The sequence below is a fragment of the Salmo salar genome, chromosome 23, assembly GCF_965601325.2.
Source record: "Salmo salar chromosome 23, fSalSal1, whole genome shotgun sequence".
Classification (NCBI taxonomy): domain Eukaryota; kingdom Metazoa; phylum Chordata; class Actinopteri; order Salmoniformes; family Salmonidae; genus Salmo; species Salmo salar.
The window spans coordinates 18,322,410-18,338,460 of record NC_138313.1 but is presented as its reverse complement, the minus strand read 5'-3'; the positions used below and the strand labels follow the sequence as shown (position 1 = coordinate 18,338,460).

Below are 16,051 nucleotides of genomic sequence, written 5' to 3'. Positions count from 1 at the left end.
GGATTCAGGCACAACAAAATGTGGAATAAGTCAAGGGGTATGAATACTTTCTGAAGGCACTGTATACATGATATAGGATAGAACATTGTATTACATCCCTTAAAGGTGTGAACAGTAACTTTTCAGAGGAAATGTATACAGTACCTGTTGAGAATCTGGAGGATGTTCTGGTGTTCCTGCTCGTCCTTTAGCAGCTCATTGAGGATACACACTGGACTCTTACTGGTGCTGGTGCTGGTCTTCCCTATTCGCTTCAGGTGGCCCCTCACGTGGTTGGAGAGGCCTGTCTTGGTGTCGAACCAGCCCCAGCACAGGGGACAGGTGTGCTCCGCCTGAGACTCCGGCTTCTCAGCTGCAACATGGAGATTATAAAAAAGGTTACGTTTTAACTATCTACATTTACATGTATCGCTCTTATCCAGAGCGATCTAGGTAAATTACTAGCTAACTTTGGGGTAACTTTGAATATTATACACTATCTATAGAAAAATAACATGACACACTTGACTGGGAAAAAAACTGTAATAAGTATAGTTACTTTGTAATAACAGATTACTTCAACCCTATTACAATGCAATAGTGCAGAAAACAATAAGTTATTGAATATAAATACGTTGCTCACCTTTTTTGATCCTCCGCACCACAGAGGGGACCTTCCTGCGTATGCGTGGCTGTCGGTCCTGTGAGGCTACCCGCTCAGGTGACACCACATGGCGAGCGTCATAACTCAGCCCCAACCTGTACAGGTGCCCTCGCACGTGATTGGATAAGCCCACCCCAGACTCAAACACAGCAGGACAGTAGGGGCAGGACTTCCTTTCTGTTCCAAAAGAAGGGGAGAAGTCATAGTCATAGGAGAGACTCTGGTTGTGTGTGCCGGTGGTGGTGGGTGACTCTGGAGAATCGTCACACACTGAGCTTTCTATACACTCCTCTTTGATGATAAGCTTCTGTATGTCATCACTGTCATACTCCCCGTCCTTGTCGTCAGTCTTATTAAAATGGTGGTCAACCTGAACGGCGTTCTTTTCAAAACGGCCGACGTCAGCAGCAGGTGCAGGATTCTCTTTGATAGAAGAACCCCTCTGTCTGCGTATGAAGTAGCTACGGGCGTAGGGGTTCCTCTCGTTCTCACTACTATCCAGGAAGTTGGCTGTAGCCTCACTGGTGTAAGCACTAAAGTCATACGTGTCCTCATAATCATCGTCTCCCTCTGTGTCCTCAGGAGTTGTAGTCTCTTTTAACTTTGGGTTCAGTTTTGGCAAAACATTATCAACCACCTTGTCCACACTGTTGTGGAAGGGAGTGGACATTTTTCTTTTGGATGGAGTCTTTTGGGTAACAGCTTGTGCCTCTGACTTCCTGCCGGTCAAGTCGTTGCTATCTCCCTGACTCTTGTCAGAGTTGTAGCTATGATACAGCATCTGGCCTGGTTTAACCATCTTGGATGTAAGCAACGCATCAACATTTGAGGGATATTTTGTCCTTTCGGAGATTCCTGAAACCACATTGTCGTATAGTTGATTGTCTTCCTCAACATAAGGGAGACCTGTTGTCACGTCTATTTTCTCTGTTGGTTTAGGAGATAATTTGCTTGGCTTGTCACTGCTCCACAGGGATGGTGACAGCTTGTTTGCTGAGCTGACAATGCTGCACTTGAACTGAGAGGAGGTAAGACCTTTGTAAGACTTCTGTGTGTCTGCTGTGTCTCTCATGTAAAAGTCAGCTACACTACCGGACCAAAAGCGAAAATCCGCTCTTTTCCAGAAAGCAGGCTTTTTAATACAGAACTTTGGCTTTAGCTGCAGTAGTTTTAAATCTGCTGTTTTTTTGGACGGGTCAGCTAGGCTATATTGATCTGGATGGTTAAGTGCTTTTTCAAATGGCAGATTTTCACATTCATCATCAGAATCAGACTGTTGGTGTATCAGCTCACAATGCCTTTTAAGGCCATCTTCGTTCTGGGTGCTGAAAGGGCACACTTTACATTGAAACAGAACATTACTGGATTCATCATTGTTATCTGTAAGAAACTCTGACTCCTCATCTTTGATCATGTTCTTGTACTTGGACTTCAGTGTGTCACAGTGCATCGCGTACAGGTGTGCTTCAAGCTCCCGTTCCGTCAATGCCACGTGGTTGCACTCCGCGCAGAGGTAATAACGTTTATCCTTGGTATGTGTCTTGGCGTGCTGGGCGAACGTCTTGGGGCAATTGGTCCCGAACACACAATGCGGGCACTGGAGCTTGGCGTTCCTGCCTTCGTCTCGGAGTTTGTTGAGTCCCTGTATCTCCTCCATGAGTTTCTCCCGTCTCTCCTGGTGGATAATCATGTGCTTGAGGAGGGAGCTGCGATCGCGGAACGAACGCCCACACTCCCTGCATATAAAAGGCCGGGGAACTTTCTCGTGGTGGTGTACCTGGTGATTTTGCCTATCTAAATGATACATCATATGTCTATGCAAATGCCTTTTCTCCTTGAAATTAACATTGCACATTGTGCATGGGAAGAATGATGGTTCTTGTTCGGATTGCTCTGTCTTAAGCTGTTTGGGCTTTCTACTAAAGAGGGAGACGGAGTGATTGTCCTCGTGGCAATCTGCTCTTACAATCAGCTTCTTGATGATTACAGGGCTGTCACTGGGATGCTCTTGACATGAATTCACAGAAGATTGTACATCAGCCTTTTTACAGGAGGAATCATCTTCATTTATGTTGGAGATGTCAAAATCCTCATCATCCTCCTCCTCTTCAATATGCCACTTTTTGTAGGTGTGATTTGTGCTGCAGTTGTAAACTTTTTCAGGAGAGCCTGCCGTACCCACCAGGTGTATTTTACGCTTCCTCTGTCTTTGGTTGGTAAGCTGAGACATCACTCCCACTCCTGCAGCGTTTGTCTCTAAGCTGCTGTCAACTGTGCGATTCTTCCACAACGCCCGTATGAGCTCTTTCTGTGAATCCCAGCGTAGTGCATCAGTCCCGTCAAAACCGTCCGACGAGCTCTCAGAGGACTCTGTGGTGTTTAAGTCCCATATAGATCTAGCTCTAGCCTTGACTCCCTTGGCCGTCCATATTTGGTTAATTGGCGTTTGGTGTGGCTGTGGACTGTGGCGTGACAAGGTGGTGTCGGGGGCCTGGTAGGGCAGTTCAGCCTCACTAGCCTCAGAGTCTGATGGTGACGTGTTGTTGGCCCCTGGCTGCGTGGTGGCTAGTGTTTTCAGAACGAGCCCTGCTGGGTTCTTCAGGGCGTCTGATTGAAGCTCACTGGGTGGTGGTAACACCTGAGGGCTTGTGTCCCTCCCAGATTGTCGTAGTTGGGCGTCCTGGGCTTCCACCAGGACATTGTTGGACATTGTGCTGTTTTTGTTCAGGCCACAGCTCTCCTCTGAGGCAGGGTGTGAACCAGGTCCATTAACAAGTGCTCCTGAAGGCAGTGAATGGGCTGCTTGGGCTGTGTGGGGAACAGCAGGGACACTGTTGGGTACAAATGAACTGGGCTGTGCTCCATTTAAAGGGGTTGGGAGTCCGTCAGAAGACAGCTGCTCTGACAGACCTGCAGCATTGTTCTTCAGGGAAGACGTGTGACGCTGTAATGGCTCCAGAGTGGCACCGGAGCTGTCACACACTGGTTCCACCACATCTCCTTCTTTGTTCTCTTGTGCATTTGGCTTTATATCAGCCATCTCACCAGTATGTTCTGAGAAGAGAGAAACAGAGAAAAATAACCAAATCAGCTTTAAACATGCTCAATAATTTATGTCATGTTTTGAGAGCTAAAGGCGGTGAAAAATGCATTATTAAAATGTGGCAAATTGAAATATGTACAGCCCAACCCACAACAATTATCATATCACTACATTGTATATTGTTTTAAAATCAAATGCAGGCTAATACTATGTTGAATAACAAATCCAAACAATTACTATTTTATTCACAGTGTTAAGTTTCAGCTCTGCCTACTTTCTCCCCAACTGTTCCACACAATGAGAGTTTTATCTGCATTACTTCAACGCTCCTCTCTGGTACTGCATTATGATTTTCCTCACACCCTCGTCCGCCACTTCTCTTCACAACAAACCCTGCTGTTAGCCCCAGATACCCCGGTGAGGGCTCTTAATTACCAGAGCACACCTCTGGGATACAACCTTCCTGTTCCTCCCCCGAAAGCTCCCAGACGCCTGCTAAAATTGACCAATTTCCATGGGAACAAAGTAGACTTCCAATGAGATCATACTCAGTCTTAGCACTCTGTGATGGTGCCAACACGGGTCCCAGCACGACGCTGTTGTTGCTCCAATCCTGACAAATTGGCATGCGTCGGGCTACACAATCAGTCTGTCTCACACAAACACACGCATGAACACACACACAAATACGTGCATGCACGCACACACACACACACACACAGATATAAAAACACACACAGCTATAAAAACACAAACATATAAACAGAAACCAATAGTCGTCAGGACAGATTGCTGAATGTAATAGAGACTCAACTGTTTAAACAAGTCACTTAAAAGAGTGAAAATACATGAATAAAATCTTCTAACATTTAACACTCTTCCTAGCCTTGTAATAGTCAAGCTGTGAGACTAAGAGACGAGGTGATGTATTTTACAGCTTGGTACAATGTGAAGTGTCCAGGCAGGGTTGTTGTAGCCCTAGCTGATAGACATAGGCTTCATCCCAAATGGCACCCTATTCCCTATTTAGTGCACTACTTTTGACCAGGACCCATAGGGGCTCTGGTCAAAAGTAGTGCACTATAAGGAATAGGGTGCCATTTGGAATAAACCGTAGTGTAGTCCACAATGTATGCTCAGTGGATTTGACATGATCCAGTGTTGGCTGCTCTCTACAGGAAGCTACGTCGCTAACGAAGTGGTAAATTCAGTGTTAATGAGTGGCTTCACTGTTACCACCTCTGAGGTAAAACCTTCCGAGCACCATATTCCCTCCATCTGCTGTAGTGTTACTGTAGGGGCTTGGGTTAGCAGGGAGGGTGAGGCAGAAAAGATGCTCTGCATTTAAAGCTAACGTCACTGCTACCCCCCTTGAACAGCAGGGTGGCAAAGCCATCAGAATATGATTACAGCTTTACATTTAGAGGCTCATTAGGAGTAGTACTAGCCAGGGGTGAAAGTAAGGCGGTACGGTCCGGTAAAGGGGTCCCAGCAAAAAAAATTGTGAGGGTATGCCGTACCGGTATATCATGAGCCTATCACAATAATGAAAACAAAATATCAAGAAAACGGTTGGCTATTACACCATTATTAATCATTAGGCTATCACATGTCAGAGGCATGAAAAATTAGCGAATGGACTTGAAAACGGGTGGTATAGCCTGCACACCAAAATGCGATGTGGTTCAACGAGAACACCGACATTTTGCCAAGGTACAGATGAATGGCCGACACTGAGCTGTGCGTGGACAGCAGTGGAAGCATACATTCTGGGCTAACGACTATCGCCTAAATGTCATTGGACTTTGTGGTGTTTTGTGTAACGGAGGCCTCTTTCCATTCATCGCTTTAGGTTGTGAGTGGATGACGTGCGCGGGTAGCCTAGTAAAGGAGCCCTTTGAATTGATTGTTGACAATCCGATGAAAACATCATGACTGGTTGTGTTTACGCCACTATCAATCAATCAAATGTATTTATAAAGCCCTTCTTACATCAGCTGATGTCACAAAGTGCTGTACAGAAACCCAACCTAAAACCCCAAACAGCAAGCAATGCAGGTGTAGAAGCACAGTGGCTAGGAAAAACTCCCTAGAAAGGCCAGAACCTAGGAAGAAACCTAGAGAGGATAAAATAGGTCATACATTTTAAAAGTTAAATGACACATCTTTACAACTAGGCCCACAGAGATCCTATTGAATTATTATGGATTCTATAAGTAATTATTGGATTAAGCGCGTGCATACATAAGAGGTCACCAACCGGGAAGAAATGACATCTACTTTGACCCCTGGTACTAGCATACAGTATGACTCTCCCTCTTTCTGTTCCAAATATAACAACCACAAGCAAGCTGCTAGGGTTCAACAGCAATGCAATTTTCAAACATTTATTTGCTTTTATTTACTTCATTTAGTTCATGTGAAAAAGGGCTGACTTTGTATTGCCAGAAGCTATTTACAATGATTATAGGCTTAAGTACATTTAAGCCGTATGCATAGATCGATCTCTATCTTTTCTATGAGATGTATTTCTATTAATCCAGCTCTACATCTTACCCCAGGACATCTTACTGTATATGGGAGAATGTTCAGTCATCATTATGTTCTAGAACATTCTTAAATAAAACCTTTGTGTTCAGCCAAATTCTACTGAATGCGTAAAAAAAAAAAAAAATCCCGGATATGTATAATATGTCACTGGGATTTTTCTTTCTTTGAATCCTTTTGGTTCTGGGTGTATCAGCACTGGCAGTAACACTCGTATAGCACCTCATCTTCAGGTTACTGCAGGAAAAACAGTGAGGCGATAATTGCATATTATCATAATTTTTCTGTATTCCCTGAAGATACACAAACCTTTCTGACATATTTTATAATCAGCTTGTCTCAGCGACCCAATGTCTTTAAAAGCATCGTAGAAAAGCAGTTCAAACTTTAGAACTTGAAGCATCTTACTCTTGACCTTACACCAAAACCTGCGACAAAAGTGTACAAAAGAGTGAACAAAACATTAAGAACACCTTCCTAAATTCCCCCCCCCCCCCCCCCCTTTTGCCCTTGGAACAGCCTCAATTCGTTGGGGCATGTACTCTGCAAGGTGTCAAAAGCGTTCCACAGGGATGCTGGCCCATGTTGACTCCAATGCCTCCCATAGCATCCCATTGACTGGATGTCCTTTGGGTGGTGGACCATTCTTGATAACACACAGGAAACTCTTTAAACTGTTGAGCGTAAAAAAAAACACCAGCGTTTCAGTTCTTGACACAAACCAGTGTGCCTGGCACCTACTACCATACGCCGTTCAAAGGAACTTAAAAATGTTGTCTTGCCCATTCCCCCTCTGAATGGCACACATACACAATCCATGTCTCAATTCTCTCAAGGCTTAAAAATCCTTCTTTAACCAGTCTCCTCCCCTTCATTGACACTGATTGAAGTGGATTGACATTAATACGGGATCGTAGACTGACCAGGTGAAAGCTATGTCATGGAAAGAGCAGGTGTTCTTAATGTTTTGTATATTCAGTGTATATTACATTTATTACAGTGATGAAACATTTTTATTTCAATTTTGTGTCAAAATGAAAGAAAACATATTTCTGTCGTTCCATTCATAGACATATGAATCACAATGTGTCCCTGAAATGGCTAAAATCTCACGTGAACAGCCTGAAAACATAATTAAACAAAGAAAGAGCCAGGCTTAACATCAGCAGAGAATCAGTGTTAAAGGCTTTGAGTTTAGGGTGTCTAAGGGAATTCCCTCTTCCCAACTGGGACCAGTCACCCAAACCAGTTCAACCGCTGGAGCTGTCTGGATGGATCAACAGACAGCCACCCATCCCCATGCAGTATGTCTATGCCTCCGCCTTCACCAGGAGAGAAAACACACAACTAAACCAGGCGGGGCCGCTGCCCCGCAAGTGCTGCAGCAGCTCGACAACTTCCTCAGCTAATGGGAACTATTGATTTACTTGACACAATGGGAATTTATGAAGCCGCCTCTGAAGTGTGAGAAGAGTATCAAAGCCCACGGCTCAAAACAAACAGGCAGAGATTCAGCCTGACACAGTCCCAAGGAGAGGAGAGCATAGTGTTGTTCAGCCACAATTCCACAGCGAGGAGGAAAGGCTTGGTTCAGTTCATATTCTGGAGAGCAGTCTAAAGTCTACTGTACCACACAGACCACGATACACCAGAACACCTTATATTTTGGCAAAGGATGGGGTAGGCTTTTGAGGCATTTAGAAGTTATATACTTCAAAAATCAATAGTTAATACCACAGGTTGCACCTTTACCCACACATACCCATACAGAGACACCAGAGAAAGGCCCAAAACGTTTAGTGTAGCCTATAACCTTCATAGTCTATGGTAATAATTCACTAGTTTCAAGTTGTATTACTCCTACGTACAGGATACACATGGTATACATTACACAGTCCAGAGAAATGCTTACTTGCAGGATCCTTCTCATCAATGCAACAACAATAGTAAATAAGAAAAGATAAGAATACAAAAATAAAGTAAATGGCTCAGTAAAATAGAAGAAACTTTTCAGCATAAGTATAATACAGGAAGGCACAATTTATAGTCCAGTATTTACACGGATTTTGGGGAAGTGGGGATTAAGGGGCAGTGTTTCGCAATAATAATAATAGTCTGCTAGCAGCAGTTGTGGTGTGTGTGTGTGTGTGTGTGTGTGTGTGTGTGTGTGTGTGTGTGGGTGCGTGTGTGTGTGTGTGTGTGTGTGTGTGTGTGTGTGTGTGTGTGTGTGTGTGTGTGTGTGTGTGCTAAGGTTCGGACAACTACAGCTATTCTAAAGAGCTATTCAGTAACTACTGTAAATTTAGAGCTCACAATGTTAGTTGACAATACATTCAATGGTGCTTGCATTCACAAAGAGAATAAAGTGGGCAGTTTCATCCATGATATTTGGCTTGATTAAGTGAATATTTATTTTCCAGATAGCTTGTCACCAAAAGGTCATTTCCATCATAATGGCATCCACTCTCTCTTTTGGGGTGTGATTATGTACGCCTGTATCCTGATTCCGTGTGTGATTATGTATGCCTGTATCCTAAACAGACACACTCGGTTCTGTCAGCCTGAATCGTGATAATGTGTTTACAGATAACCAAACAATGTCATCCACTGCTAGAGGAACAAGACATATATATGTATTTGACTCAAATGGTTCTAATTAGAAGATATGCATGAGTCACTGGCTACTTCCCAAATGGCACCCTATTCCCTATATTGTGCAGTAGTTTTGATCAGAGCTCTATACTATTTAGGAAAAAGCAAGTCATTTGGGACGCAACCACCGTTATAGATAAAAAAATGATCTATTAATAACTGAAAGGCCTATGATCTAAAATGAGTTCTGGTGTTAATTATTTGGAAGCAGTAATCAAAGATTCAGAAGAATGTATGAATTAAGTGATACTGCACTTTAAGCGTGTGTTTTGAGGATATATTGTCACGGGTGTTGTTAGGCCCGAGACGAAGTCCATTCGGAAAGTATTCAGAGCCCTTGACTTTTTCCCCAAAAATGTACGTTACAGCCTTATTCTAAAATGGATTAAATTGTTTATTTTTTCCCCTCATCAACCTACACACAATACCCCATAACGAAAAGCAAAAAACAGGTTTTTATACATTTTTGCAAAAAAACAGAAATAAGTATTCAGACACTTTACTCAGTACTTTGTTGAAGCACCTTTGGCAGCGATTACAACCTTGAGTCTTCTTGGGTAAGGCGATACAAGCTTGGCACACCTGTATTTGGGGAGTTTCTCCAATTATTCTCTGCAGATCCTCTCAAGCTCTGTCAGGTTGGATGGGGAGCATCGCAGCACAGCTATTTTCAGGTCTTTCTAGAGATGTTCGATTGGGTTCAAGTCCGGGCTCTGGCTGGGTCACACAAGGATATTAAGAGACTTCTCCCAAAGCCACTGCTGCATTGTCTTGGCTGTGTGCTTAGGATCGTTGTCCTGTTGGAAAGTCCTGAGCGCTCTGGACCAGGTTTTCATCAAGGATCTCTCTGTACTTTGTTCCGTACATCTTTCCCTTGAACAAGCCTAGTCTCCCAGTCACTGCCGCTGAAAAACATCCCCACAGCATTATGCTGCGACCACCATGCTTCACCGTAAGGATGGTGCCACGTTTCTTTCAGTCTTGACATTTGGCATTCAGGCCAAAGGGTTCAATCTTGGTTTCATCAGACCAGAGAATCTTGTTTCTCATGGTCTGAGAGTGCTTTAGTTACCTTTTGGCATACTCCAAGTGGGTTGTCATGTGCCTTTTACTGAGTAGTGGTTTCCATCTGGCCACTCTACCATAAAGGCCTGATTGGTGGAGTGCTGCAGAGATGGGTGTCCTTCTGGAAGGCTGTCCCATCTCCACAGAGGAACTCTGGAGCTCTGTCAGAGTGCTCATCGGGTTCTTGGTCACCTCCCTGACCAAGGCTCTTCTCCCCCGATTGCTCAGTTTGGTTGGGCGGCCAGCTCCAGTAAAAGTCTTGATGGTTCCAAACTTCTTCCATTTAAGAATGATGGAGGCCACTGTGTTCTTGGGGACCTTCAATGCTGCAGAAATGTTTTGGTCCCCGTCCCCAGATCTGTGCCTAGACACAATCCTGCCTCGGAGCTCTACGGACAATTCCTTCGACCTCATGGCTTGGTTTTTGCTCTGACATGCACTGTCAACTGTGGGACCTTATATAGACAGGTGTGTGCCTTTCCAAATCATGTCCAATCAATTGAATTTACTACAGGTGGACTCCAATGAAGTTGTAGAAAAATCTGAAGGATGATCAATGGAAACAGGATGCACCCGAGCTCAATTTCGAGTCTCATAGCAAAGGGTCTGAAAACGTATGTAAATTGCTTTGTCATTATGGCGTATTGTGTATAGATTGAATGGGGGGGGGGGGGATTTATTTTTATGCAGTTTAGAATAAGGCTGTAACGTAACATAATGTGGAAAAAGTCAACGGGTCTGAATACTTTCCGAATGCACTGTATACCCTACAAACACCGGCTTCAAGGGCATTATCACTTTTATACAACGGGTTACCAACATATTCAAATAGCAATTGACCTATTATCATTATAAATGTTATTTTGATGAAATTATTCATACTATTTGAATCTTCCACAGGATATAGTCCCGACACAAATCCAGGGTTGCTACGCAAGCCAGCTGGTCGTTCGTTCTATCGGTTCAGTTGCTTGAGACGCGACCCAGTCATTCGTTCTGAATGTTCCATTGCCATACTGGTTGGCAACGTTCTTATCCCTTGCTTGCTAGCAAGCCAACTAGCAAGCAAGGCAGGGGGTACAGAGGGTAGTGCGTACAGTCCAGCTTCCTGCCATCCAGGACGTTCAGTACCAGTCAAAAGTTTGGACACTCCTACTCATTCAAGGGTTCTTTATTTGTACTATTTTCTACATTGTAGAATAATGCTGAAGACATCAAAACAATGAAATAACACATATGGAATCATGTAGTAACCAAAAAAGTGTTAAACAAATCAAAATATAGTTTAGATTCTTCAAAGTAGCCACCCTTTGCCTTGATGACAGCTTTGCTCACTCTTGGCATTCTCTGAACCAGCTTCACCTGGAATGCTTTTCCAACAGGATGCAGATTTTTAGACTGCCGATTTTCTGCAGTCTAAGTCATCCCAAACCATCTCAATTGGGTTGAGGTCGGGTGATTATGGAGGCCAGGTCATCTGATGCAGCACTTCATCACTCTCCTTCATGGTCAAATAGCCCTTACACAGCCTTGAGGTGTGTTGGGTCATTGTCCTGTTAAAAAACAAATGATAGTCCCACTAAGCGCAAACCAGAAGGGATGGTGTATTGCTACAGAATGCTGTGGTAGCCATGCTGGTTAATTAAGTGTGCCTTGAATTCTAAATAAATCACAGACAGTGTCACCAGCAAAGCGCCCCCACACCATCACACCTCCTCCTCCATGATTCACAGTGGGAACCACTCCTAATCGCGACTTTTAATCCATGCTTCTTAGTGGGAACCGCTCATGGTCAAATAGCCCTTACACAGCCTTGAGGTGTGTTGGGTCATTGTCCTGTTAAAAAACAAATGATAGTCCCACTAAGCGCAAACCAGAAGGGATGGTGTATTGCTACAGAATGCTGTGGTAGCCATGCTGGTTAATTAAGTGTGCCTTGAATTCTAAATAAATCACAGACAGTGTCACCAGCAAAGCGCCCCCACACCATCACACCTCCTCCTCCATGATTCACAGTGGGAACCACTCCTAATCGCGACTCTTAATCCATGCTTCTTAGTGGGAACCGCTCATCCGTTCACTTCCTCTGCGTCTCACAAAGATACAGCAGTTGGAACAAAAAATGGCAAATTTGGACTAATCAGACCAAAGGACTGATTTCCACCGGTCTAATGTCCATTGCTCATGTTTCTTTGCCCAAGCAAGTCTCTTCTTATTATTGGTGTCCTTTAGTAGTGGTTTCTTTGCAGCAATTTCGACCATGAAGGCCTGATTCATGCAGTCTCCTCTGAACAGTTGATTTTGAGATGTGTCTGTTACTTGAACTCTGTAAAGCATTTCTTTGGGCTGCAATTTCTGAGGCTGGTAACTCTAATGAACTTATCCTCCAAAGCAGAAGTAACTCTGGGTCTTCCTTTCCTGTGGCGATCCTCATGAGAGCCAGGTTCATCATAGTGCTGGATGGTTTTTGCAACTGCACTTGAAGAAACTTTCAAAGTTCTAGACATTTTCCGGATTGCCTGACGTTCATGTCTTAAAGTAATGATGGACTGTCGTTTCTCTTTAGTTATTTGAGCTGTTCTTGCCATAATATGGACTTGGTCTTTTACCAAATAGGGCTATCTTCTGTATACCACCCCTACCTTGTCACAACACAACTGATTGTCTCAAATACATTAAGAAGGCGTCACGCCCAGACCTTAGGACCTTTTAATTCTCTATTTTTGGTTAGGTCAGGGTGTGACTAGGGTGGGTAATCTAGATGTTATATTTCTATGTTGGCCTGATATGGTTCCCAATCAGAGGCAGCTGTCTATCGTTGTCTCTGATTGGGGATCATATTTAGGCAGTTTTTTTCCACCTGTTGTTTGTGGGATCTTATTTTGAGTTAGTGCATGTTGCACCTCTGTCGTCACGGTTTGTTGTTTTGTTTATTGTATGTCTTGCATAGTTTCACATATTAATAAAGATGTGGAATGATATTCACGCTGCGCCTTGGTCCTTCTCTACAAACATTCGTGACAGAAGGAAAGAAATTCACAAATTAACTTTTAGCAAGGATCACCTGTTAATTGAATTGCATTCAAGATGACTACCTCATGAAGCTGGTTGAGAGAATGCCAAGAGTGTGCAAAGCTGTCATCAAGGTAAAGGGTGGCAACTTTGAAGAATCTCAAATATATTTTGATTTGTCTAATACTGTTTTGGTTACTACATGATTCCATGTATTATTTCATAGTTTTGATGTCTTCACTATTATTCTACAATGTAGAAAATAGTAAAAATAAAGAAAAACCTTTGAATGAGTAGGTGTGTCCAAACTTTTGACTGGTACTGTACATACTAGGCGGTGTCAGAGGAAGGCCTAAAAAATGATCAAAGACTCGAGTCACCCAAGTCATAGACGGTTCTCTCTGCTACCGCACGGCAAGCGGTACCGGAGCGCTAAGTCTAGGTCCAAAAGGCTCCTTAACAGCTTCTACCCTTATGCCAAATGACTACTGAACAATTAATCAAATGGCCACCTGGACGATATACTGCATTGTTGGTTAAGGGCTTTTAATTAAGCATTTCACGGTAAGGTCTACACCTGCTGTATTCGGCGCATATGACAAATCAAATTTGATTTGAAAATGTGATTTGAACTACAGCCAGAATAAAGTAGCAGCATTTGCATTTGTTTTGGCTGTTTTCTAGTGCCATTTATTTGGATACATCCATAACAATGCGCTAATGAGGCGCGATTTTGCCTGTCATAGGACACTGTTGTTCAGAGATGAGCTAGCCAACAACACAGCTAACACAATCACTTCAAACTGAAGCTGGAAAGACCACAAACTTGCTGCATTTAATTTCATTTTACCTTTTTTCAATTGACATTTTTTAGTATATACAGTCGTATGAAAAAGTTTGGGCACCCCTCTGAGGCTGCATAATAATTTACTCTGTCGACACAGAAAATGATCACAATGGCATGCCATTCATTTTCTAATAAAAGATGAGTACTGGGGTATTGTCCAGACAAAGATTTTTAGTGTAGCAATATTAAGTTGTATGAAATTAAACCAGATGTGAAAAATAGGCTATGCAAAAATTTGGGCACCCTTGTCATTCTGTTGATTTGAATACCTGTAACTACTTAGCACTGATTAATTGGAACACACAATTGGTTTGGTGAGCTCATTAAGCCTTGAACTTCATAGACAAGTGCATCCAATCATGAGAAAAGGTATTTAAGGTGGCCAATTGCAAATTGTTGTTCTCTTTGACTCCCCTCTGAAGAGTGGCAACATGGGGGCCTCAAAACAACTCTCAAATTACCTGAAAACAAAGATTGTTCAACATTATGGTTTAGAGGAAGGCTACAAAAAGCTATCGCAGAGATGTAAGCTGTCAGTGTCCACTGTGAGGAACATAGTGAGGAAATGGAAGACCAAAGGCACAGTTCTTGTTAAGGCCAGAAGTGGTAGGCCAAGTAAAATATCAGAGGCAAAGGCGAAGGATGGTGAGAACGGTCAAAAACAGCCCACAGACTACCTCCAAAGACCTACAACATCATCTTGCTGCAGATGGTGTCACTGTGCATCGTTCAACAATTCAGCGCACTTTGCACAAGGAGAAGCTATATGGGAGAGTGATGCGGAAGAAGCCTTTTCTGCACACACGCCACAAACAGAGTCGCTTGAGGAATGCAAACGCACATTTGGACAAGCCAGCTTCATTTTGGAATAAGGTGCTGTGGACTGATGAAACAAATATTGAGATATTTGGTCATAACAAGGGACGTTATGCATGGCGGCAAAAGAACACAGCATTCCAAGAAAAACACTTGCCACCCACAGTAAAATTTAGAGGGGGTTCCATCATGCTGTGGGGCTGTGTGGCCAGTGCCGGTACTGGGAATCTTGTTAAAGTTGAGGATCGCATGGATTCCACTCAATATCAGCAGATTCGTGGGAATAATGTTGAAGAATCAGTCACAAAGTTGAAGTTACACCGGGGCTGGATATTTCAACAAGACAACGACCCAAAACACTGCTCAAAATCTACCCGGGCATTTACGCAGAGGAATAAGTACAATGTTCTGGAATGGCCATCCCAGTCCCCAGACCTGAATATCATTGAGAATCTCTGGGATGATTTGAAGCGGGCTGTCCAACCATCAAACCTAACTGAACTGGAGATGTTTTGGAAGGAGGAATGGTCCAAAATACCTTCATCCAGAATCCAGACACTCATTAGAGGCTATAGGAAGCGTCTAGAGGCTGTTATTTTAGCAAAAGAAGGCTCTACTAAATATTGATGTGATTTTTCTATTGGGGTGTCCAAATTTATGCACCTGTCTAATTTTGTTTTGATGCATATTGCACATTTTCTGTTAATCCAATAAACCTCATTTCACTACAGAAATATTACCGTGTCCATCAGTTATTTGATAGATTAAAATGAAATTGCTGATCCAAACACCCAATTATTTACAAATGGAAATCATGGAAATTGTCAGGGGTGCCCAAACTTTTTCATATGACTGTATATCCATAAAAATGATACCAGCTGATTCATGATTTCAACTGGCTGAGAAATGCTGCCTGCCTCTCTCTCTCTCGTCCCGACTCCCGACACGTTCATTACTATGGGACAGCTGGAGATTGAATTTGAATATTGAAACAATGTTGCAAATATCTGAGAGACAGACAGCAAGGTTTATACAGATCTCCGCTGTTGAAAATGAAATATTCATCTAAAAGAAATGTGAGATAATGTCTAGATGCTTTTTATAGTGGAGATCAAGTTTATAAAGTGCCTGGCTGGGTTGATGAGACAGTGGATTGAGCAGTCAGATGGAACAGAGTAAATAGACATTTTAACATCATAGATTTAGCCGGTGGTAACTTGTGGAATAGACACCGGCTGGAATGCGGTTTTAACCAATCAGCATTTAGGATTAGACCCACCCGTTGTATAAAAAAATAACAAAAACAGCTAGAAAGAAACACTGATTACACACACAACGACAGCAATAGTGACGTAAAGTCGTAGCAATGTACTCAAATTCGACTAGGCAGATACATGCTCTGAGAGCAAGCTCCTAATTTCACTTA

General features: G+C 43.0%; 1 protein-coding gene across 2 annotated transcripts in view; it reads right to left on the bottom strand.

Moving 5' to 3' along the window:
• The window catches only part of LOC106584157 (zinc finger protein 644), a 53,288-nt gene that overhangs the window by 12,846 nt on the left and 24,391 nt on the right, over positions 1 to 16,051 (bottom strand). For both annotated transcript variants that reach the window (XM_014169088.3, XM_082967941.1), the window contains exons 3-4: positions 623 to 3,697; positions 145 to 352 (exon numbers count right to left, since the gene is read on the bottom strand). In XM_014169088.3, the coding sequence (XP_014024563.3) occupies positions 145 to 352; positions 623 to 3,683 (3,269 nt within the window). In that variant the 5' untranslated portion in view covers positions 3,684 to 3,697. The remainder of the gene's footprint in view (positions 1 to 144; positions 353 to 622; positions 3,698 to 16,051) is intronic.